Here is a 24092-nt window from a genome sequence, read left to right on the forward strand (position 1 = left end):
GAGCTCTGAAGATCAGACACAGGTCATCGGGCTTGGCAGCAAGCATCTTTACCGCTGAGTCAGCTTCTGAGCTCATTTCCAGATTTGTAGACGCGTTCTGGAGGATCTGGTCTGAGAAGAATCACTTGAAACCCCCAGTTTGTGTTGGTGCACTATTTGATGGGGTTGGCCACCAGTAAGCTGCGCTGTTGCTCTTATAGCATCATTCTGATGCCAGGCTACACACTATTTTCCTAACAGTTGATACAATTGTTTTCCTTTTGATACAAACCTTTTCCTAAGGTTGAATGCAATTCTCGCCTCAACCCCATAAATACAATTTACAGAAGGTAATGAGTCTTCTACCATTCGTGTGGGAATGAGCATGACTTTAAACTAGTGTGCTTGCAAGAAAGCTTCTCCTTACGATCCTGTCATTCACTGTTTTAAACGAAAGAAACAAAACTTCACAAGTATATCTTCCTAGTGCTAGTTACTTTTATATTGCTGCAACAAAACACAGTGACCTAGGCAATTTACAAAAGAAAGTGTTTGATTGGGCTTATCATTTCAGAGATTAAGCCCATGATGGTGGAGCAAAGGCAAGGGCACAGGAACAACTGAGAGCCGACATCCTGACCCACAAATAGGTGCAGAGAGCATATTGGGAACGGTACAGACTTTTGAAACCTCAGAGCCCACCCCCAACGACAAGGCCAGACTCCCTAATGCTTTCTAAATAGTTCTATCAACTGGGGACCAAGTATGCAGACATGTAAGCCTATGGGAGCCATTCTGTGTCAAACCACCACAATCCTTGTAGATATTGGAAAACGGAATAAACAGACGGAAAAATTAAATTGCTCCTAATCCTAGTATAAAAGATTATATATGGTAAAGGTATTGGTGTCTTTCTCCTGTAGTGTTTTATATCATTAAGATCATGCTGGCATGGTGGCATATACCTCTTGTCCCAGCACTTAGGAGGCAAGATCTCTGTGAGTTCAAGGCCAACTTGCTCTACAAAATGAGTTCCAAGACAGCCAGGGCTACACAGATAAACCCTGTCTCAAAAAAGAACAATAATAAACTATCAGAAGGTCTGCACTGGTCAGGGTGGTGAATACCTTTATAATCCAGCACTCAGGAAGCAGAGGGAGACAGATCTCTGAGTTTGAGGCTAGTTTGGTCTACAGAGGGAGTTCCAAGACAGCCAGGGCTACAAAAGAAAGCTGCCTTGAAACACGCACCGCCAAAGGTATTCATAGCTCCATATTTGCTTCCCTCCCATTTATGACACATGCTTCTCCAGGTCATCAAAAACTGCATAGGCCAGGTCACCTCTGTAGCACTGCACCTTAGGAGTTGGACACAGCAGCATCTCAACTTGAAGGCATAGGGATCCCAACGCTGTCTAGAAAATGAAAACTGAAATAAAAATGTTAAGAAGTTGCTAGGTATAGTGGCACATCCCTCTAATCCCAGCACTTGGGAGACAGAGGCAGGCATATGGATCTCTTTGAGGCCAGCCTGGTCTACAGAGCTAGTTTCAGGACAGCCAGGGACACACAGTGAGACTCTGTCCTCAGGGCAGGTGGAGTCCAAATAAATAATTCAGTGTTATTGACAGAGTTAAGATAGGATGGAAACGTTTGCACAGTCTTAATCTTGCTGCACTGTAGGAAAGTTGCAGAAATCCTCTGATCATTAGGAGAGGTGCACTCTAAGCAGGTGGAAAGCAACTCTTCTGTGAAGGAATGGTCCCATGTAGCCCAGAGTGGCCACAGACTGCTGTGGAGCTGAAGGTGATCTTGAATTTCCAGTCCCCCTGCTTCCATCTGCTGAATGGATTCCAGGCATGTAGCGCTGCATGTAATTTATGCAGTGCCGGGGAGGGAGCCCTAGGTTCCGTGACTGCCAGGCAAGCACTCTGCCAATTCTTCATCCCCAGACCCAGATGGCAACTCTTTTATTTTTTATTTTTTGAGACAGGGTCTCTCTATATTTCTCTGGCCAGCCCAGAACTCACTCTGTAGATCAGGCTGGCCTCAAACAGAGTTCCACCTGCCTCTGCCTCCCGGTTGCTGGGATTAAAGATACATGACACCACGGCCAGCCTGCAGACGCCACTCTTGACCTGGATTTCTGAGCTCCCCATTGCCCTTTCTTTTCCTCTTTCAGGGACAGTGCTTGGTGGCACTCAGAACGGCCCAGCATTTGACATGTGGCCCAGCATTTGGCTTTCCTACAATCCAGTCTCAAAACTAGGTTGTCTCACACCCCTGACCTTTATATCAAGATGGGTTGGGAAAGCACCAAAATCCGCATGTGATGTGTACCCAGGCAGACTTCCAGGGGTTCATGCTGTAAGACCTAAAGTCCTTAGAGACTGTCTAAAACAAATGTCAGCAGGGCCTATGGTGGTCCCATGTGTGCTGAGTGTGTCTGAGGCAGGATCAAGCATGCTTCTGCATAGCAGAGCAGAAAGTTGCTGTGAAAGTGATGAAGGCGCAAGCACAGAGTCAGAAAGTGAAATAAATATGGTGCTTTCTTAAGTAATAAAAGTAAAGGCTCATGGGGCTGGAGAGATGGCTCAGCAATTAAGAGCACTGTCTGCTATTCCAGAGGTCCTGAGCTCCATTCCCAGCAACCACATGGTGGCTCACAGCCATCTATACTAGGATCTGATGCCCTCTGCTGGCCTGCAGGTGTACATGCAGCACTCATATACATAAATCTTTTTTTTTTTTTTAAGTCAAGGCTCAGTCTAAAAACAAAGATTCTTTTCAATGGCTGAGCATCATGGCATACACCTTTAATCCCAGCACTCAGAGGGCAGAGGCAGGAGAGTGTCTGTGAGTTCAAGACCAGCCAGAACCAGAGCTATATAGTGAAACCTTGTCCAAAAAAAAAAAAAAAAATTCCCCTTACAATGTCCCCAACAGAAGCTCTGGCTGAGCATTGCCCAAATGGAAATGTCTGCTCATGTGGGTAGGAAACTGGCCTGCTGCTCTGTCTCCATCCACATGGCCCCTGCCTTCTTCCCTTTCTCTAAGTGGTGTCAAAGGGAAGCCTTGTCTCGGCAATGTGTAACTCTCAGCACACTCACAGGCTCAGTGCTCTGGGCTTGCCAAACTCACAGTGTGCTCTGGACTCCAGATGATCGATGGCCCTCTCTAAAACATGAATTAAAAGTCTGTGTCTTCAAATTAGCTTTTCATTGCAGGCTTGAATCAATATTGGAAACCATACAACAGAACTGTATGCTAGCCATAGGTGGTGGTCATTTCTAGGCTCAGATCCCCATCCATAGCCACAGAACACAGCAGACAGCACCTGTGGTGGATAACAGATGCTGAGTTATTTGGTGACTGTCAATGTATGAACAGTGTCTCCTTGTCCGTGAGCTCGCTGAGCAGGCACAGGCACTTGCCACATAAGATTGGCCATCATTAAAACAAAGCCTGGGCCAGTCAAGTCTGTCATACATTGATGAGAACAAGTAATTTTTTATCTTACTCCTTGAACTATAAGGCGGTTTCCTGTTACCCTCACATTTTGTGTGTATGTGGGGGTTAGGGGAATATGTATTCTGTGTGTGTGTGTGTGTGTATACAAACATGCCTGGACATGTATATGCAAATGTGTGGCAGCCAGAGGCCAACACTGGTGTCATCCTTGGTCAATCTCTATTTCATTTTGTTTGTTTGGAGACTGGGTCACACTATGCAGCCTTAGCTATGAGCCTCACTACATAGACCACGTGGTTGGTCTTCAACATGAGCACAGAGATCCACCTGCCTCTGCCAGGCACAGTGATTAAAAGTGTGGGATACCATGCCTGCCTCTCCACCTTGCATTTTGAGATAGGGCCTTTTTCTTTTTAATATTTACTTTGTGTGTGTGTGTGTATGTACATACATATGTATGTATGTATGAAAGGTTTTCTTTATGTGAACCACATATAAGCAGAAGCTTATGGAGATCAGAAGAGGCATCAGATCCCCTGACACTGGAGTCTGATGGTTTTGAGCCATCGTGTGCATGCCAGGAAAGGAACCTGGGTCCTCTGCAAGAGGATTAAGTGCTCATAATCAGTGAACCATCTCTGCAGCCCTGAGACTAGGTCTCTCATAAGACTCAGCTAGGCTGACAAATGAATGGATCCAGAGTCATACCTCTCTGCCTCTTGTTTCCCAATATAGGGTGACAGACAAGCATCACTAAGGTGCTGCTGGGGATCTGAACTCCAGTCTTTACATTTGCACAGCAGGCACTTAATCAACCACACACAGCCCCAGCCTCAAACTGCTAGGCGCTTTGTGGCGTTCCATATCTTAAATAATAGTTCCCTTTTAAATAAAGTTTTAATTCTAGCAATGGAACTCATATCCCTTTAAATAAAGACAAGTCTAAGTGAGCCATAGTGGTACATATCTTTAATGCCAGCACTCAGAAGGCAGAGGCAGGAGGATCTCTATGAGTTTAAAGCCAGCCTGGTCTACATAGAGAGTTCCATGACAGCCAGAACTATATGGAGAGATCTTGTCTGAAAACTCTATGTATAATATTGTCAAGTTGCCCCTGTGAAAGGGGGATGTTAAGAGCATTCCCTTCTGTGGAGGTCCTGCTGACTTACTGTTCTTCCTCTTCTAGATGGCAGACTGTGGAGGACTGCCCCAAGTAGTTCAGGTAAGAAAGTGTTCAAGTAGTGATCACACATACGCGCATTGCTACCTTTCTACCTATGCAAAAATTAATGCCTTTAAAAAAATGATAGTTGTTTTATTTATTTATTTGTTTGTTTGTTTGTTTTGAGACAGGCTCTTTATATAGCCCTGGCCAGCCAAGACCTCACTATGCAGACGAGGCTGGTCTTGAAGGCATAGAGATCCGCTTGCCTCAGCCTTCCCAGTGCTGGGATTAAAGGTGTGTGCCTCTGCGCCCAGCTGACTGGTGCCTTCTTGTTTTGTCCCCCCAGCCTGGGAAGCTCACTGAGGCCTTCATGTACTTTTTGCAGGGAATGGGCTACAGTGAGTACCATGTGCTTTCTGTTGACGGATGATGGGGTAAGTTTGACATCTGAGAGTCCACAGTTCGCAGGCCCCTCAACTAATCGGCCTTAAAGTGGAAAGCACACAGGCTGTGGAACACTCGTCTGTGCATGAATGAGATGGTGGACCCTCGCCCACACTTACCTTTACCAGGCAGCACTTGGGAACAGTTGGCCGTCTCACTGTACTGGACCTACTCTCTCTGTAAAACACGCCCTAATTGTGTGGTTTGTTGTTCTTTCTTTGGTCTAGTCTTGCATGCACTGCAGGTTTTGGTGACCAGTATGTGTTCCCAAAGCCACCTTCCTAATCACTGTCTGAATGGTGTGGGCACAGCTAAGAAGCTTTACTCTGCCCGTAGGGTTTCCCATCCTACTCTGAAGTGGAATCTGGGGAGAATCCAGATGCAGAGGATCAAAGCAGCCTTGCATACAGTCCCTCACCTAGAGCAAATAGTGCCAAGTGGGGAACCTCTTATGTCATCCTGGGCATCATCTTAGGTGGGCTGGGAAAGGTAGTCTTTGCTGCAGCTTGTAGATTATCTGAGCTTCACCAGGCTCCCCTCCTGATCTCTTGGTTCTTTGTTACAGTACCGTCGGCCAGCATGACCCAGCTCACCCGATCACGAACCCACTCCACCTCAAGTAGCATTGGCTCTGGAGAAAGTCCCTTTAGCAGGTCTGTGACCAGCAATCAGTCAGATGGAACTCAAGAATCCTGTGAGTCCCCTGATGTCCTGGACAGACACCAGACCATGGAGGTGTCCTGCTGAGCAGACGGGTCCTCTAAAGCCCCTCCTTTAGATGACACTCCATAACAGAACATTTCATCCCATCAACCGGCCTCCACTTTCTTTCACTCATGCATGGCCACAGAACCTTTCTCTAGTAGCCTGGATTTATCATCCTCTCCCCACAACCCCTTTCATGTGTGCTGAGAACCATAGCCATGACGTTACTGTAACATTTCAATGTGTTTTTAAATTGGTTTCACATTTACTTATTGAGTGTATATGAGTGTGTGTCCATGGATGGAGGTAAGAGAACAACATTCCTGGCTCTCCTTCTGTCCCTGGGATTGAACTCAGGTGGTCAGGTTTCAAAGCAAGTGACTATCCACTGAGTCATCCCACAGGTCCCATACTCCAGCATCTTGGTCTCATCTGATCTCCATATCTTCTCTCGCCAGCCTTTCCCTGTGCTCCCTCAAATATGAGATTGATTCCCAACTCCATGTGTGTGCGAGCACGCATGTCTGTGTCTGTGTGCATAGTTCTGTGATTTTAGACATGCTTTCTTATAGCGCTTCTGCAGAGGGACTTGTTTGCATTCTCAGTGGCATTTTTAAGGGAAAGACACAGAGCAGATATCTGGTGGCCACAAGATTGAGTTTTGGTTCCACTTGGACAACAGTGTTTGCAGAGTGATTTCAGGAGAGAGCAGGTGGGAGGCTGCAGTTCCTGTGTGGGCCACTGATTGGCTGAGACCAGCAGAAGGGCTACCTGTTACACAGAGAGGGAGGCAGGGAGGCAGTCCCTCCCCTATCCACGTGGATTCACACATGTTGTGTAAGTCAGAGGGGAGGAGCTGAAGCCCATGAATGATGTCTGGTACACTGTGGAGTTTTCTTCAAAGATCTGTCCTAAGCTCTAGATTAGCCAAGGAAGATGGACGCAAAGTGCCAGGCTCCACTCTGCAGAGCGCAAGTGCTGTCCCTGTAGCAGCTGCCACCACTTAGCAGACACCCACGTACCTGCGGGAAGCACCTCCCAGGTCTGGATGGAGAGAGGTTCTCCATCCCTCAATCCCAGAAAAGGGGGCAGCGTGGTTCTAACCACCACATAGCATGTATGCCCCCACATGAACATATACACAAGCATGGAAATAAATACAGAAAAAGAGGAAGAAAGAAAAGGCCTCGTCGGGGTCTCTGTAACCTTCACTGTTCCTCATTCCCCTCAGTCTGGTGGGCATCGGGTTGTCTGGAGGCTGGGCTTGGAGGGGGAGTCCACACTAACTTCCTCCAACAACCTTAAACCTGCTAACCTTCCCACACAATGTGCTTCTGCAGGCCCTTCTTCCCTGCGTGCTGAGTGACCACGATGGGGAAGAGCCAGCCAGCGCCTCCTCAGGAGCAAGAGAAGACAGAGTCCCCAGGGAAGGCTGAGTCCTGAGCTCAGCCTAGCGTTGGAGCACGGCGGGTCCTCGTGTTAAAGAACGGCCACTGAGGAGGGCACAGTAGGCAGGTGTGCTCATTGATAGCGGACACAATTAAGGTGATTGTTAGTTCTGGATAGGACACCGGTGAGTTTCCAGCTTGAGCATAAGAATCACCTGAAATACTCGCAAACCGGGAACACCAAGCCCTCCTGGGGTCTTTCTGGCTTCCTGAGTCTGAAGTACTCCTGCACACCTAAAGACCTCCCGGCTGATACCGTGAACCATACTTTGAGGACCACGCTGGAATTTCTTTTAAGTGCTTGGGATCGAACCCACAGCCTAGGACGTGACAAGCACATGTCTGCTACTAACTACACCTCAGCCCCAAAGCTGAACTTTCAAAAAGGAATTCCCACACCAACAACACGGGCATTGCTGTAAGCTTGTTAGAAATCTTATTTTTTTAAATACATCATTTACTGATGTGCTTGAGTGGAGGGCAAAAGGCAACTTTCAGATGGAATCAGGTGTGTTCAGGGTGGGAAGGCCAAAAACAGAACACAAGTTTCAGTAGCCAGTTCTCTCTTTCCACCACTGGGTCCTGGGGATTGAACTAGGGTCATCAGGCTTGGTGGCAAGCATCGTCACCCTCTAAGCCACCGCACTGGCCTGGAAACGAAACCCACTGCAGAGTGTATAATTGAAGACCCCAGGTGATCCCTATGCCTAGATCCCTCTGACTATTTGGACTCGATTAGTGCTACGATTGAGTGCTCTGGTGATTGCCATAGCCAGGCCTGCATGGGAAACTCCTGTGTATTCCTCCCCATTCTTTATTCCTTGGACCAGATGGAACCAAAGAGCCAAGAAGAACCTCCAGCATGAGGCATGGGACAAGAGCAGCTGCTCCCTAGAAACAGGAAGGGGGCAAGGTGGCGCCCGCATGGTCTGTGATATTGTCAGAGGAAACAGGCGGGGAGGCCATGGGGTTGTGAGAACCACAGAGTCTGCAGCTGGGAGCTGGCGCTCTGAGGAGTGACACCTGTGTCTGCAAAGGGGCTCAAATCAGCAGGCCTCGCTCTCTGGCCCTGCTGTGCTGGATAGGAATACCCCGTCTAGTCTCCTCGAGAAGCAAAGGGCTCCTGTACCAGTTTCATGGATACTGCTGTCCATTGACAAAGAAGCCTGATTACCTCAACCTACTCTCACTGCCCCTGGTGATCCTCCAGGCTGACAGCAAAGGTTCTAGTGCCTAAGATGCCGATTATCTTAGGACCTGCAAAGGCCTGACCTGTCAGGTGAGCGTGTCCACTGGCTGACCACCCTCACCAAACTTCTGATGTCAAACCTGTAAGTACATTTGCTTTGTTTTCTGGTGGACTTGGGAGAAAGGACGGTCCCCTTTGAGACTGGGAGTGAGCTTTGTCATCAGGCTCCAGGAGAGACGACTGGTAGCTAGCTGTATGAGGAAGTCTGTAGGATTCTCCAGACACACAGAGGGGAGTAGGCTCTCTCCTTTGACTGCCTCCTGGAGACTTGCAGTTTTCCAAGATCTCAAGCCTCTGCTGGTCTTTTCTGAGATGCTCACTTTCCAGGTGGACTCTTAGTCTCTCCTGGGTTATAGTCTTACTGGTCACTGAAGGAAAGGATTCTAGATTACTCTCTAAAAGACAGTCACCTGCAGCGTCTCAGTTGCTTTCACAGGGTGAGAAGGAGTTTGAAAAGGAGTGAGACAGGGGTAGGGATCACTCAGCCCCTGAGCTCAATTCCCAGATACAAAACCAAACCCACAAAATCCTGAGAGAGAGAGAACAGCCATCCTAGCCCTGCACTGTCTAACCTGCTGCCTGAGCAGTAGGCAGCTCATCCTCCACAGGAGATCATTGCATCCTCTAGACTTGGGCCATTGCAATGAAAATGGGATTAGAGAGAGGCAAGGCAGCCTGGGCACTGTGCAGTTTCTGCTGCCTCTTGCCCACACTCTGCCCACCCACTCACCAGGACACCACAGACATGCTGTGTTGCTCTGAAATGTGCCAAATGATCTGATCTCTTCTGAAAATGTGGCCCACACCCGTTTCTCCTCAGCCACACTGCCACTGCCTGGGCCTCTTCTTCCCCAGTAGTTACCATGTCTTGGTCAGACCAGGAAGAAAAAGTTGCAGAGTCCTGGAGAGGTGCCCAGCAAAGAGCAGCTCCCCTATGGCCCAAGAGTCCTGGAGGGCTTGCTGAACTAGAGCAAGGAAGTTACCTCCAATCCCTTCAGCCCTGTGAGGTTAGTGTTAGCATCCATCGTCACAGGAGATAGTGCAAGCTGCATGCTTTGCCTGAGGTCACACAGCTGGTCTGAGTTAGTCCCCCATGCTACCCATGGCAAGCATAAAGCCAAGCACTTAGCCTGAACCTCATGCTCATGGCCAGCTGAAATGGAAGAATTGCCCTGGCAGTGAGCAGATCCCAGCCCTCAGCGGGCAGCACCACCACCGCCCTCACCAAGGCTGCCAATCCCCAAAGTCTGAGAGGAAGGGGCTGTCCGGGGCCAATCCTGGGGCACCAGCCTACTTGGTGTTCCCAGACTCTGTGCTGTGGACACCGAGCTCCTGCACAGAGGCAGCAGAACAGACGCTGTTTCTCCAGGTGATGACACGGGGCTGCAAGACAGGTGCGCAGGGGGCTTGGCACAGAGGGGTTGTCATCCCAGCAAGGCCGGGTCTCCACTCATTGGTAACTATTCCAGGCCATGGATGACATCCCATGGCATTGCTGGACTACACCCTCATCCAGGCAGCATGTGGCCCTAGGGCAAGGAAGGTTACCCCCCTGTATCCTCACACTCTGCTGTGAACTGGCCCTTCCAACTGTGAACCCTTGGCAGTGCCTGACCAGCTTTCAGGGACCAAACAGGTGAAATTACATCTTGTCCTACTGAAAGCAATGAGACCATCTGAAAAGAAGTAGAAGACACAGCTCCCGTCACTGAAACACTTAACATAGTGTTGGAAAATGCTTTTCCAATACACTGTTTAGATATGGGGCCTTTAGGGCCTTTCTTGAGCCTCACTGAATGTTGAGAACAGGAACACAGGACTGTGCGGTAGTAACAGATGAAACAAACACTGAAAACTTAACACAGTGTTGGAAAGTCAGCATTTCTCTAGAAATGAAGGATTTGCTTAGTCTGAGGACAAGACACTATGCAAAACAGTATGTTCCCTTCACTTCACTCTTCGGATGTGTGCCGAGTACTGCCGGCCTCACTGAATGCTGAGGACAAGGCATGGGACTGTAGGGTAATGGCAGATTGAACGAGCCTGGTGGCAGTTAGAGGGCTATGAAGCAGGAGGATCACCTGAGCCCAAGTGTCTGAGGACAGCCTAGGGAACATAGTCCTCAGTTCATCATCTCACAAAAACAAAAAGAAACCTCTAAGGAACACAGCAGAATAACTAAAAAGGAAGGAATTTGTAACAGAGAATGTTTAAGACCAGGAAGGAAGTGTGGTCCCAGAGCTGGCTTTCCAGGGCATTATCTACCAGCCCCAAATGTCTGGTGTGGTTATCCCTACTTCTCAGATGAGGAAAAAGGGCACCAAGAAGGGAAGTGACAGGTCAGTCCCTCAGAGCCTTGCAAGCCACATGGACTGACGTAGACTCCCAACAATCTTACCCTGTGCTCTGGCACTGGTAACTGTATTCAGTGTCCTTCTACTTATGACTCCTATCCCGAGCCTCTTGCTTCCCCCTTGGCCCATCTCTAACCCTAGCCATGACCCCTGACATGCCTGCAGAGGGCTCAGTGTCTTTTGACCAACCCTGCCACCAACTAACAGAATGTGACCCCAGGCCTAAGGGATGGTTCCTCAGGCCACAGGAATTCAAAGGAGGACAGCAAAGGCTGAAGACTGCTAGAAAGTTTCCTGAGAAAGAGTGGTGCCCAGACAGATATCCAACGGGAATAGAAAAGGCAGGACAACCCACCAGAGGGGACACAAGGCCCAGAAGACATGAATGGAGCAAGCCTAGGAAGGATGGGATACAAAGAAAATCAACTTGCCTGCATTCTCAGCCTAAATTCCTTGTCAGTCAAACATAGTGATGACTTGTAAGGCCCTGAGAAACTGTTGAGGTACTTCCTTTTTGTGATGCCTTTTTCTTGGCTCTGATGAACCTATCAAGCCATTTCCCAGTGACAGCCAAGTATCTGGGTCCAAGCTGAGATCCTGGGCTCTGTCCACACAACAGCACCTTTTTCAGGTTTCTCTCAATGGTATGTTTCTGCAAATCTGCTGAAGAATGATGGGAAGTTTACCCAGTAGAAGGAAAAGCCTGTGCAGCCCAAGCTCCAGCTCCATTTCCTCTGGTCCAGGCCAGGGACCTGTGTCTACACAAGCAGGTAGGTCTTGACTGTGGGGCCACTTCCCAGGCATTATGAGACTATATAAGCCCAGACCTCACTACCTCTGGGTCTTGGGCCAACAACCCCAAACTTCAATTAAAGCCATGGCTACCCTTCCGAGTGAGCAACACAGGATCCTGGCAACTGCTGAGCTTGTAGCAGTTGTAAGAATGTTAGCTGTGAGGGGCTGGGGTGGAATTCAGTGTTAGAGTCTTAAATCTGGGCATCACACGAGCTGCAGTAATACAAGAGCTGCTTTCACTTAGAAGACCCTGGAAGAGCCTCTCTCTAATTTCATGATGGGGGTGGGATTGTCTTGTTTGGAAACTCTTCTCAGAAATGGCCAGAGTGCCTTGACCAGACACTATCTAAATGCTGTGTGGACACCATGGTGGTCCAGAGAGTTAACTACCACAGCTGACAAGATCATCCAGCCCCAGCAGCACTGTTAGGAGGGGCGTGGGGGACAGTGAATAACCTGTACCAGAGACTGAACAGCAAGATATCTAGGCATCTGGGCTCGGCCAGAAACTGTTGGTCCTCAGCCCCCAGACCCCTAAAGGTGGTAGGGTTTCTTTTCCTGCTTTCCACAAGGCCTTGTACCTCCCTCGTAGCAGCCTCCGCAGGGCTGTGATACCCTGGGCCCCTTCAGAGCCCTTGGAGCCTCCTCATCTGCAGTGAGAGGCCTGCAGGAAGAGACCTGCAAACCACACTGACCGCCCCCTTTTCCACTGAGCTAGCTGCAGGTAGCAGGCTGCTGACTCATCCTGGTGCTTCTGAGAGCGGTGGCCACCTCTGGCAGGAGGACCTGGAGGGACCTTTTTTTCCCCTCCATCTGGTCTCCAAGGAAAGGAGGACATCTCTCAATGGAGCTACCTTCTCCCAAGAGGAATATGAGTTTTGACTAGCTTGGTCTAGGAGCTATTTGTGCCCCCCCCAACTCCCACCCCCAGCCTACCTCCATCTTAAAGTTACTGAGGTTCTGCTGGGTACCAAGAGGACACAACAATGGACAAGCGTCCCAGAGACAGAAACTAAACCTTTATGAGTGGTTGTGTTAGGTTTGATGGCAGAGTGTGGCAGGGATGAAAGCGTGCAGAGAGGCAGGGCGGAGCAGCCTTTCTGAAGACGATGAGTGTGAAGTTGGGCCACTGGCCAGCAGAAGACTCTCCCGCTAGGCATGCAAGGCCGGAGCTTTCAGGAGGGCAAGGATCCTTTCTCCACAGGAGGCATCAGGTGTTCTTGGCTACAGAGACACCAGGCTCTGGGCAGGCAAGATCTCGGGCCTGAGGAGCTTCCTGCTGCAGGAGTTTCTACTAACGTTTTAAGAGGGAAGACCAGGTGGTGATGGTGGAGTGTGTTCATTCCCACCTACTGCAGAGACCCTTCCTTGGCCACCCGTCTCCTGGATCCTTTTATGTCTGTCTGGTCTGCTCTCCCTCCCTCACTCCTGGGTCTCAGCTCCCTTTTGAGAGCATCCCAGAGTCCTGTGGGACCTTGGTACTTGGAGAGATCCTTGGAGACAAAGAACCCTTCCTGTTGACCTTCACTACTTTTCCTGGCACCCTGCATTCATGTCTCTCCTCTGGGAACCCTTACTGAGAAAGGACAGGAGGAAGGAAAGAGAGGTGAGGCAGGCGAGTTAGCTTTTTACAGACACTTGCTAGCCTTGCAGGCTTAGGGACAGATTGTTAGGCTGAGTGGGCTGGCTGTCTTCTACCTGCTACCTGATGCCCAGCCTCCAAATTAGACTTCATGTCCACTAAGTCCTCTTGACCATTCCTAGGGTGAGTGGTGCCTTAGCTTCCCTCTGCTTCCATGACCAGGCCAATCACTCCTCCATTGGAACCTTCACCTCCCAGGAAGCTGGGGCCCTTCCTGAGAGGTACAGCTATCAACCAGCCCTCATGCTCTCCTCCTCCCCAACCTGGGCCTGTGATCAGGGTGGTATGGGGTTGAAATTATGCCCTTCTCCTTGCTGAGTCCTGTACCTGGGTCTTGAGACCTTTCTGCACAGTGGAGATGACTAGACACAGCAACGTCAGGGCAGCGGCAAGTGCCCAGTAAGAAGCGAAATGATGGAGGAAGGCCTCAGGGTGCCATGATGTGCAGGATACAGTTAGGGTTAGCAGGACCCTTGGTCACAGGCTCCCATGGGGCACTGGCCCTGGTCAGGCTTGCCTTGGCAGCTTTGGTGGCACTTGTCAGGGGCAGCACGAACCTTCACTCACTGCCCTGGACGTAGGCCATTGGGAATCCAGCCTGTGCCTGTACACAGTGCTCCAGAGGGTTGGAGTCTATTCACGTGGACTTCCCTCCAGGGGCCTGACATAGGACCAACGAGGAAACCAGAGTCAGCTGTGTGGGGAAGAACCCCATCCTGGAAAGAGAGGTTATTCTCCCCTCCAAGACCCTGCTTTCTGACTCAGATCCATGTTGATAAGGGCTTCTAGACTTGGTGGTTTTTTTGTTTTGTTTTGTGTTGTTTTTTTTTTTTGTCTTGTTTTGCCATGATGCTAGGGATGGAACCCAAGGCCTTGCACATTTGAGGCAAGTGCTGCTCTATTAACCAGTATCCCTTGCCCCTGGGCTGTAGGTTTTCAGTTTCCTGGCTGTAGAATCCCTTCGTCAAATGCTCTGTAGAACATAGGGAGATGGCCAGGAACCGGGTGCGCTAGCCACATGAGCTGAAGGCCTTCGTGGGAATCCCCAAAGCTATCTGGCTCTCCCAAGCTCGGTAGAGCCTACTTGGAAGCATTTCAGACTCTGGGGTTGCTCCCCTTGCGGGGTACCTGTGGGAGGGGTGAGTGAGTTGAGCCAGACAAAGATGCTTGTCAACTAGACCTCACATCTTGAGAGAACACTGACCAAGAGGGTAAGTGTGTCTATCCCTCTATCTAGAGACAAACAAGGTCACAGCTGTGGCCCTGGGCAGTTTCCCGGCGGGTGAGCAGGCTGGGCTATCTCTGAGACTCGGGGAGCCACTGACCATCATCTCTGAGTAAGTCTACAACACTGGGCCTCTGAGGTCACACTATGGGAAAAGGGGCCCTTCCACTACCAGCAGGGAAGCACAGGGCCACTCTTGGAAAGCCCCCATGTCTCTGGGTGGTTTTCTGGCAGCTTGACACATATGCAGGGAGAGAGGCAGCGGGCTCAGGCCTTGGAACAGGAAGCCTTGGGTCATTTGCTACCCTCCAGGCCTCACCCAAGGAGGAGCCTGGTGTAGGGAATTCTGGGAAATAAGTAGGCAAGGTGTTGTAAGTTCTTTGCAGACTTGAAGGTGGTGCCCGCTGTGGTCTCTCCACAGGGATGGAGACTGGTGGACAGTGCTGTCGGAAGTCTCTGGCAGAGAGTATCACATCCCCAGTGTGCATGTGGCTAAAGTCTCCCACAGGTGAGAACCTGGCCCAGGCCTCCGTTGGGGACCTTCCTACGCTCTCCCCACAGTGTCCTCTTTATGCAGAGCCTGGGCCCTGCCTTCCAGAGGAGCAGGCAACTGTCATGTCTTGTTCGGCCTGGCTCATGAGACTTGGGAGCCCAGAGAAGGCCTCATAGAGAAGATGTTGTGGTGTGGGGCTTTGGGGGGTGGCCAGGATCAAGTGTAGAGGACACTGAAGGGGATGCCTAGGACACAGGCAATCTCTAAGGACATCCTGAAGTGGAAAGGCTAGGGGCACTTCTCAAAGAGGTGAGTGGATCAACAGTGGAGCTGGAGTACTGGGCTGTGACAGGACAGAGGCTGGTAGCCTCATAGTGCCCCACCCAGGACACCTGGGAACCAAGTCTTAGGCAAAGAAGGCCTGAGGCTGCCTTCATAAGGCTGCTCCCCAAAGCAGGGCCCTGAGAGGACCCCTGAGCCTCTGTGGCCTGCTCTTCATGGTACAGAACTTCTAGGCCCAGGGGGCAAGGGAAGGGAGATCTCAGCAAGGCCATACAGAGGAGTGGAAGGACTCCATTAAAACCCACAAGCCTACCCCATCCCTCTTTGCTCCTCCAGGTGGCTGTTTGAGGGCCTGAGCCGGGAGAAAGCTGAGGAGCTACTCCTGTTGCCTGGGAATCCCGGAGGGGCCTTCCTCATCAGAGACAGCCAGACCAGGAGAGGTGGGTAAGCTCAGCCCTCACTGAGCCTCTCCAGAGCGGGGCTCAGGGCAGGAGGTCAAGGAAGAAAGGCTGTTGCTATCCCAGACAGCCAGCAGAGGTTTCTTGAATCCAGCCAGGCCCAACTGTAAAAGGCCCTGAGGTGGAGCCAGACTATGAGGGCAAAGGAAAAACAGTTTCCCTGGAGCAATCTGGGGAGACTTCGTAGAGTGGCTGCCTAGGCTTGGGGCTGAGCCGCACTGTTTCCATGAGGCTCCTTTGACAATAGAGCAAAGCGGGGGTGAATCCACACACTGGGATCCAAGCTTAGTCTATATTTTGGCAACTGGGATTTACTCTGAGCAGCAGTAGTGACCCTCCTTCACAGCACATGCTATGATCTCTTGGTGGATGCTCACCGCAAGCCAACGGTCAGTAACATGAAGTTTGCTAGTGAGCCTAGAGAGGAGAAACTCCAGAGTGCAGGCAGCAGGGGGTCTGCCTAACCGAGCTTCCTGAGACGGGCTGTCAGGGTCCTTGTTCTCTACCTCGACCCTGCAAGCACTTCCCCCAGGGGCTTCCTGGATTACCCTTCTCCAGCCCCCCTTGCTAATTTCCAAGAAATATCAACCCCTCACCCTCATACACACCCATTGGCTGGCTGCAGGTGGCGGGGGGAGGGGCAGCCGGCCCCAGTGCAGCAGCTGCAAACAGGAAACCTCACTGGTGGTGGGGACTGGGACTGGAACCCTGCGTACCTACCAACTGTGAGCTAGAAAAGCCACAGGAAGTACTCAGCGCTCAGCCACCCAACCCACGCCACCTCTGGCCTGGTGCAGCCCCAAGAGTAGAGTTGACCACCCCTTGATCAAGAAGGAGCATTAACAAGGGAAATCATGCGGTGGTAAAGGAGGAGCCACGAGGGATCCGTAAAGATCTTCAAGGAGACCTGCTCAGAAATGCTGGGATCAGCATCCCTATTGCCAGCACCTGGGCAGGGGGTGGTCAGTCAGAGAGAGAAAACCCTGAGTTAGAGCATAGTGGCGCATGCTAGTAACCCAGCTCTGGAGGTAGAGCCCAGAAGATCAAGAGTTCAGAGTCACATTCAGCTATGTAGAGAGTTAAAGGCATGCATGTTCTGGAGGCCCTGTCCCAATAGAGAAAGCTGGAGTGGTGAAATTCCAACATTCTGGAGAGGGAGGAGGAACACCGAGAATTCAAGACCAGCCTTGGCCAGTAGTGAGTCCAGGCTTAGCCGGAGGTACAGAGTAAGGTCCCCAGGTACAAAATAAAATAATAAAAGGTGGAGGGGCCTGGGAGATGCCTCAGTCCAGACAGCATTTGCTTTGCAAGGGTGTGGACCTGAATTCGAGCCCCAGCACCCATGTAAAAAGCCTGGCACGGTGGTGTGTGCTTGTAATCTTAGTGCTGGGAAGGCAGGACAGGAGGATGCCTGAAGTTTGTTAGCTTACACATACAAAGCAAACCAAGACTTCCCATGCTGACCTTTTAGAATGGCTGTCTCCCAGGCACTGACTGTAACCTTTCTTTAGGGCTTCCTTTCGACAGCACTGCTAAAGCTGAAGGGCATACCTACCTAGTGTGGGCAAAGAGAACACTTTAGTACATGACTCATAGACCTGAGGGTCTCTACCCAGGCATGCAACAGAATGGCCAGCAGGACTGCTGCACACGCAGCATGCTGACCGAGTCTGAGGCGGGGGGCTGAACATGCCCCTCTCACACTGCTGGCCTGGGGAGCTCACTTTGAGAGCTAGCTCTTGGCTGTACACTGGAGTCCCCTGGGAGAGGCTTGCCACTTGGATGCCTGCCTGCACACCAAGCTTGAGCTGGTTTAACTGCTCAGGGATATGTCCCGGGACCTGGAATCTGAAAAAGTGCCTTCAAGTGAGGCTCCTCACTGGACAAGGCATGTTTGCAGTGAAGTAGAGCGAGAATCCCGAGGGTGTGCTGGAGTCGGGAGTGCTGGGGAGGCAGATCCTTCAGTATGTCCTAGCACGTCTATTCTGTGGTTTGTGGGCCAAAAAAAACAACACTAAGTTCCAGAGTCCTGAGTGATGTCATAGAGTGCCAGTTCTCACAAATTTTTTTTTTTTTTTTTTTTTTTTTTTTTTTTTTTTTGCTGTTGTTTTGTTTTCTGAGACAAGGTTTCTCTATGTAACAGCCTCGGCTGTCCTGGAACTTTCTTTGTAGACAGGCTAGCCTTAAACTCAGAGATCCACCTGCCTCTGCCTCTGGAGTGCTGGGATTAAAGGCTAGTTCTCGGATCTTAATACACAGGAGTCATTGGGAAGTTCTGGACCTGGTGACAGTGCCAGCTCTTGCCACCACAGACCAGCTGGGGCAGAGGCCAGAAATCTGCTCATGGGAGGCCTCTGTGGAGGAAGTGCAGGAGTGGTTTGCTAGGCACTTCCCACAGGTGGATACTTTGGGCATCCCTCCCTTCTCCCAGCACCACTGGAATGCGCAAGCCTACTAGAGCATCCTAGAGTGTAGGACCAACCACCCTGCCTTTGCCCTGGTAGGTCCTCCTCTAGGTTCTCTGTGCCCTCTACCTCCACTGCTCACCAAGTACTCTAAAAACACTTTTTTTCCCATTCTACTTCCTGACACATGGTCCTCCCACAGCCTGGAAAGCCCCACCTCTCATTTCTCCCTTGGGCAAATATGCACCCACCCATCCTTCTGGTTGGAGCCATGGTCACCTCCCCAGGCTCTCACTCTTTGGAACTCCCACCGACGTCTTGAACTGGCTGCAGTGAACTGGCTTGTAACAAATCCGCAAGCTGTGCTCTCTGAGAACACAGGAGCTCACTGTCCAGTGAGGACCATCAAGAACAACCCTGGTCAGGAGCTGGGCTGTCAGACAGTGCACATCCGCTTCTCTTACACCTCTGTCTGGGCCTGGGCGGTGTCTCTGGGCCTGGGCGGTGTCTGGCACTGTAGCAGGGGCTCAGCAGATGTTCCCAGGAGACATGAATGAGGTGAGTCTGCCTGGGTGGGCAGGAAGGTGAGGGCCGTGTCTGCCAAGGATAGACCCAAACTTGACCCCCTCCCCCCCAGCTCCTTCATATCTGGGCGAGGCCTGCCTGTGTGCACCTCAGCACTCTGCCCTCAGCAAAGGTCAGGATCCTGAAAGGGCCTAGACCCATGGCCAGTAGAGGACAATTGTTCAATGTTTTCTATAAGAAATGCAAGGACAGTGAGTTTTCAAGCGGTTCACTATAATCCCAGCACTGGGAGGCATAGGCCTAGGAATTACAGTTCAAGGTCGGGTTCATCTACATAGTGAACCTCTGTCAAAAACAACCAACCAAGCAACCAATAGGAGCCTCAGATCCCAGGTAGAAACAGCAGGGTCCCAGCCGAAGTCTGGAAGGCAAAGCAGACAGTGAACAAATGTGTAAGGAAGTCATGACATCGAGTGCCACAAGGAAAGTGGAAAGCAGAAGTGCAGGTGTGTCTGTGGGCTCAGTGTGCATGTGCCTTGAGAGGGCCTCTCAGCCCAGAGCCAGTGGAATTGGAGCAGGTCCATGCAGAGGTCAGATTCTGCAAAGCCTTTCAAAGGTGAGGACTTTGATTATAAATGTGACAGGGAGGCTAGGCAGAGGTGGTCACATACTTTTAATCTCAGCACTCAGGAGGCAGATGCAGGTGGATCTCTATGAGTTCGAGGCCAGCCTGGTCTACAGAGTGAGTTCCAGGACAGTCAGGGCTACACAGAGGAACCCTGTCTCAAAAAACAAAAACAACAAAACCCCAAACAACCAAAAGAGATGGACAGGCAGATAGACAGATAGGTGTGACAGGGAGGGCTCCAAAGAGGAGTGACCTCCTGCGATGCGGTGACGCGCTGAGGTGGGAGCCACATAGGAAGCAGTCGAACTCTCCTTTTGGTTGAGATGTGGTCAGACTCCAGGTGTAGCAGGACTTTCTGACTAATTTTCCGTGGTTGTTGCAAAATAACAGGACTCAAAAGGGAAAAAAAAGGTTTATCTTGTCTCGTAGTTTCCGAGGTTTCTGCTGACAGCTACCTGGCCCAGTTGCTTTTAGGCAAGGTAATGTACCTCATGGCGTAAGAATGTGATGGAGAAAAGCTGCTTGCTTTGTGGCAGCCAGGGAGCAGAAAAGCTGGCTGGGAAAAGCCGAGCCATCATGGTCCCACCACTTCCCAAAGGCCTCCCCTCTGTCACTGCAGCACTGGAGTCATGCGCTCACTCCAGGGGCTTTGGGGAGGCATTCCAGCTCCAAATCCAGACAGTGTAAGACGAAGAGGTCAATGGCTCCAGAGTTTGGGGCTTAGTGATGGATGAAGGCTGGCTATGAAAATGGGAAGATGGCAGGAGAATAAACCAGAACCATCCCTCGGGAGACTTCCTCTTTTAGACATTCCTTCACCTGTATCATGCAGGTGAATGAATGTTCTGCATAGGTTGTCTTAGTGTTCTATTGCTGTGAAAAGGCACCGTGACCATGGCAACTCTTATAAGGAAAACATTTCATTACAAGTCCAGAGGTCTAGTCCATTATCATCATGGCGGGAAGCATGGTGGCAGGTAGGCAGACGTGGTGCTGGAGAAGGAGCTGAGAGTTCCACATCTGGATTGGCGCACAGCATGGAGATAGATATTGGGCCTGTCAGCATCTGAGACCTCAAAGCCCACCCCAGTGACACACTTCCTCCAATAAGGGCACACCTACCCCTACAAGGTCACACCTTCTAATAGTGCCACTCCCTAATGACCAAGCATTCAAATATGAGACTACGGAAGCCATTCATATTCAAACCACCACAAACAACAGGTCCACAGGACGGAGTACAGATAGAACTTACTGGGTGCTGGCTGCATGCGAAACACCTTCCCCACCTGAACGCTCACAGCTGCTGAGATCAGAATAATCACTAACCCCTGCATGCTAGCTACAGAAGTTCAGGACAGGCAGGGCTACACAAATTATAAAAAGGACCTGTGTGGCCAGATGGTGTGCCTTAACAGTGCTAGGAGGCATGGGTGGCAGGGCTACCCTAGAACGTGGCTCCACGTGAGACTGAAACCCAGACAGCCCGATTATAAAACAGAAGTCTTACAACTGGGGGAGGGCAGCGGTTCCTTGGGATTGGCTGAAGTCTTTGTTCTAGCTCGGAGACAGTCTCGCTATGCAGCCCTGCCTGGCAGAGACCTGTGCTGACCAGGCTGGCCTTGAGCAGCTGCCTCTTCATATCCTTGCTGAACAAAGGTCCCTGCACCACCCTTGGCTGTATTTGAACTTGCTGAGTCACGCTGAATGGACACTCTGACTTGTCGCTGCTCATTCATTTGTTTTTTGGAGATGGTCTAGTCTCTCACAGCTGAGATTGGCCTCATATTTACCACCTAGCCGAGGGAGGGCCCTGAACCTTCCGAGTGCCGGGGTTACGAGTATGTACCAGCACTCTCTGCTACGTGATTAGCACTGTAAGGCACTGGTCTGCTTTGTGTGAGGTAGCGGAGATTTCCTAAGACAAAGCCATTTGCATGCCAGGCCAACTCCTTAGCACTGAGCTACAGCACAGCCTCCACGCTTTATTGAACTGTCGGGCTCAGACAGGCTGTTTGTGAGTGGTATCTGTGAGCAATACTGCTGGGCGCTTTCCTCCCCGTGTGTATGAGATGGGACCGCTGGTTTTGAAGGTATAACACAACTGTTAGCGCCAAACTTTCCAAAGTGACTTTCTCTCTGGCGATGCTGATCTTTACTTGACCATTTTCAAATTTCAACCCTTCTGCCACCTGAGTCTTTATCTACACAGCCAGTATTCGATGCTCGCTTATGCCTCACCCATCCCGGGGACCACAGAATCCTATCTGTTACAGCCAGTATTTTGTCCTGCCTCTGACCCCAACATCCCCCTGAAGGCTGGGCTGTAGCTATTATTTTCCTTTTTCCAACCTAGGCAGGGCTGGGTCTTCAGCAGGGCCTCAGACCCAGCCCTGACCTTTCCTCCTCAGGCTGCTATTCCCTGTCCATCCGACTCAGCCGCCCTGCATCCTGGGACCGGATCAGACACTACAGGATACAGCGTCTTGACAATGGCTGGCTGTACATCTCACCCCGCCTTACCTTCCCCTCACTGCAGGCCCTGGTGGAACATTACTCTGGTATGGCTTCCTCTTTTTGCCTTCACCGAAGACTGAGTGAGGGGCTGAGGAGGTAGCCTTGTGCACTTTAGACACTTGGCATGCTGGGGCTATGGAGACAGCAGAGGTACTACTGCCATCTATCCTTGTGCAGCACCTGTGCTGGCTGTGGGTGGGAGCCATCTCTATCCCATGCTGACAGAGCAGCTAACTACAGGCCAACTGTGAGCTTGGCTGGAATCTCAGCGGCAATCAAAGTGGCCTGCAGCTGAGTTCTCTCCACAGGAACCACTGTGCTGGTCCAGGGTGCAATGCGACCCTTAGCAATTCTAGGGTCTGTCCTATAACCCAGGAAGTGCCAAGGACTCAAAGGGGAAACCTTGCCAGTGCACATCTTTAATCCCAGCACTAGGAAGGCAGGCAGAGACAGTAGATCTCTGAGGCCAGCCTGGTCTACAGAATGAGGACAGCCAGGGCTACACAGAGAAGCCCTGTTTGGGGGTGGGGGGGGGAATGACACACTTCTAAAGAAAGTTTACTGTGGGGTTTCTACAAGATTAAACAGTAATCTGACAAAGCCAGGCTGACCACTTTTGCTTTCCTTCTCAGTTTTACACTGAACTAAGTATCAAACTTGGCCCCAACTAAACTTTCACCATACCTCAGCCTTCATGAAACCGTCAGCCTGACCATGTCCTCAATGTGCCAAGCACAGAAAACTGCAAGGGCAGGTACCATATCACGGGTTTGGATCTCTTCCACAGAGCTGGCGGATGACATCTGCTGTGTCCTCAGGGAGCCCTGTGTCCTGCAGAAGCTTGGCCCACTACCTGGCAAAGATACACCTCTACCCACGACCGTGCCGATGTCATCACTCAATTGGAAAGAGCTGGACAGGTAAGGGAGTCCCAGAAACACAAGAGGCAGAATAAAATATGAACTCACAACCCAGAATGGGCCTGTCACATGAAGAGACACCTTCCAGAATCCAGCCCAGGCTTAGGCAGTATTGAGGACAGGGCAGTATCAGGGAAAAGGGAGGCACGGACCTCAGGGCACACAGGGGGAGATGAAGTTTATAGAGCAGGTTGGTGAACAAGAGCACCGAGTAGGGAGGTCAAGATGGAGTAAGATCAGTTAAGAAATGAGAAACACATGCCATTGGTGGCACATGCCTTTAATCCCAGCACTTGGGAGGCAGAGGCTTACAGATCTCTGAGGTCAAGGCCAGCCTAGTCTTCATTCCAGGACCACCAAGGCTAAACAAACACAATCTCAAAAACACAAAAAAATGAGGAGCCCAAGTCTGTCAGCAGGAATGACACAGTGCTTGTCTAAGAGTAGTGAACCCTGTAGCAAGCGCAGGGGAAGTGACTCCTTTCCCTGCTTTCCCCCATCCGCAGCAGCCTCCTGTTTTTGGAAGCACCCCCCCCTGGGGAGGCATCTCTTCTCAGCGAGGGGCTCCGAGAATCCCTCAGTTCCTATATCAGCCTGACTGAAGAGAACTCCTTGGATGATGCCTATTCTGAAAGCAGAAAGCCAAAGGGGAAACAAGGCTGTGGCACCTAGAACTCCTACCTCGGCCCCACAGCTCCTAGAGGAAAGCAGAGGGCTTAGGTGTGGGGCCCAGGCACACTCAGGGCCACACCTGGACCATCTACTTCTTTCTCTCTGGATTCTAAGAAGTCCTTTATCTTCTCCGACCCCCAACTACAACTTCTAGTCCATGTGGAGCACAGTTCAAAGCAGGGCCAGGCCTCTACAGACAGATTACTTATAAGGTCTAATAAGTCAGTTCCTGAGAGGGATAGTCAACATGACTGCTCACCAGCCCTACTAAAAGCAGAGACCACCACTAGCATGAAGGAGAGAAAAAATATTAGGAAAATTCACAAGTCTCAAGATGCAAACACATTTCAGATGGTGGGATGGCTCAGAAAGCAGAGACAAGCAGAGCACTTGCTGGCCTTACCACAGCAGACCCCACCTAACTCCCAATCACAGCAAGAATGACAATCCAGACCTTCCCATGATCTCAGGTCAAGTCCTTTTAAGTCAAGCTTTCAGATTCTACTTCATTCAGTGTTCATCCAAACACAGTCAGGGCCTCCTCACACTCCAGTCTTGCCATCTGGTGGCCAAACACAAAACGACACCGTTCACGTCTGGCTTCTAGAGCTCTCTCGGTGCTGGGTTGGGACATCAGGTGTTAGATCCTCTCTGAAATGCCAAAACCAAGGCAATAGCCTTTACCAACTCTAGCCCACATTTCCCTGATGGCCAAA

General features: G+C 50.7%; 2 protein-coding genes across 3 annotated transcripts in view; both read left to right on the plus strand.

Moving 5' to 3' along the window:
- The window catches only part of LOC110556940 (protein NDRG3-like), a 28549-nt gene extending 22617 nt beyond the window's left edge, over positions 1 to 5932 (plus strand). The window contains 4 exon segments of the mRNA XM_060383241.1: positions 283 to 336; positions 4636 to 4671; positions 4961 to 5012; positions 5624 to 5932. Of these exon segments, the coding sequence (XP_060239224.1) occupies positions 283 to 336; positions 4636 to 4671; positions 4961 to 5012; positions 5624 to 5805 (324 nt within the window). The 3' untranslated portion in view covers positions 5806 to 5932.
- A 2158-nt stretch (positions 5933 to 8090) lies between these two features.
- On the plus strand, positions 8091 to 24087 carry Sla2 (Src like adaptor 2). Of its 2 annotated transcripts, XM_021650992.2 has the most exons (8): positions 8091 to 8542; positions 11446 to 11584; positions 14489 to 14588; positions 14898 to 14984; positions 15588 to 15691; positions 21679 to 21828; positions 22572 to 22704; positions 23211 to 24087. In XM_021650992.2, the coding sequence occupies exons 2-8, from the start codon at positions 11485 to 11487 to the stop codon at positions 23374 to 23376; spliced, it is 840 nt and encodes a 279-aa protein (XP_021506667.1). In that variant the 5' UTR covers positions 8091 to 8542; positions 11446 to 11484; the 3' UTR covers positions 23377 to 24087. The 2 variants fall into 2 exon arrangements, with proteins under 2 accessions (XP_021506667.1, XP_060238926.1); XM_060382943.1 differs by lacking the exon at positions 21679 to 21828.
- Positions 24088 to 24092: the final 5 nt, after the last annotated feature.

This window comes from Meriones unguiculatus, chromosome 4 (genome assembly GCF_030254825.1).
Source record: "Meriones unguiculatus strain TT.TT164.6M chromosome 4, Bangor_MerUng_6.1, whole genome shotgun sequence".
NCBI classification, from domain to species: Eukaryota; Metazoa; Chordata; class Mammalia; order Rodentia; family Muridae; genus Meriones; species Meriones unguiculatus.

What these genes read in the sequence shown, in the direction of transcription:
- Sla2 (XM_021650992.2), top strand. Translation starts at nt 11,485, where the DNA reads ATGATGGGAAGTTTACCCAGTAGAAGGAAAAGCCTGTGCAGCCCAAGC. An exon ending in CCACTGACCATCATCTCTGA is followed by an intron (nt 14,589 to 14,897) that starts GTAAGTCTACAA and finishes GTCTCTCCACAG; the next exon opens with GGATGGAGACTGGTGGACAG. An exon ending in AGACAGCCAGACCAGGAGAG is followed by an intron (nt 15,692 to 21,678) that starts GTGGGTAAGCTC and finishes TTTCCTCCTCAG; the next exon opens with GCTGCTATTCCCTGTCCATC.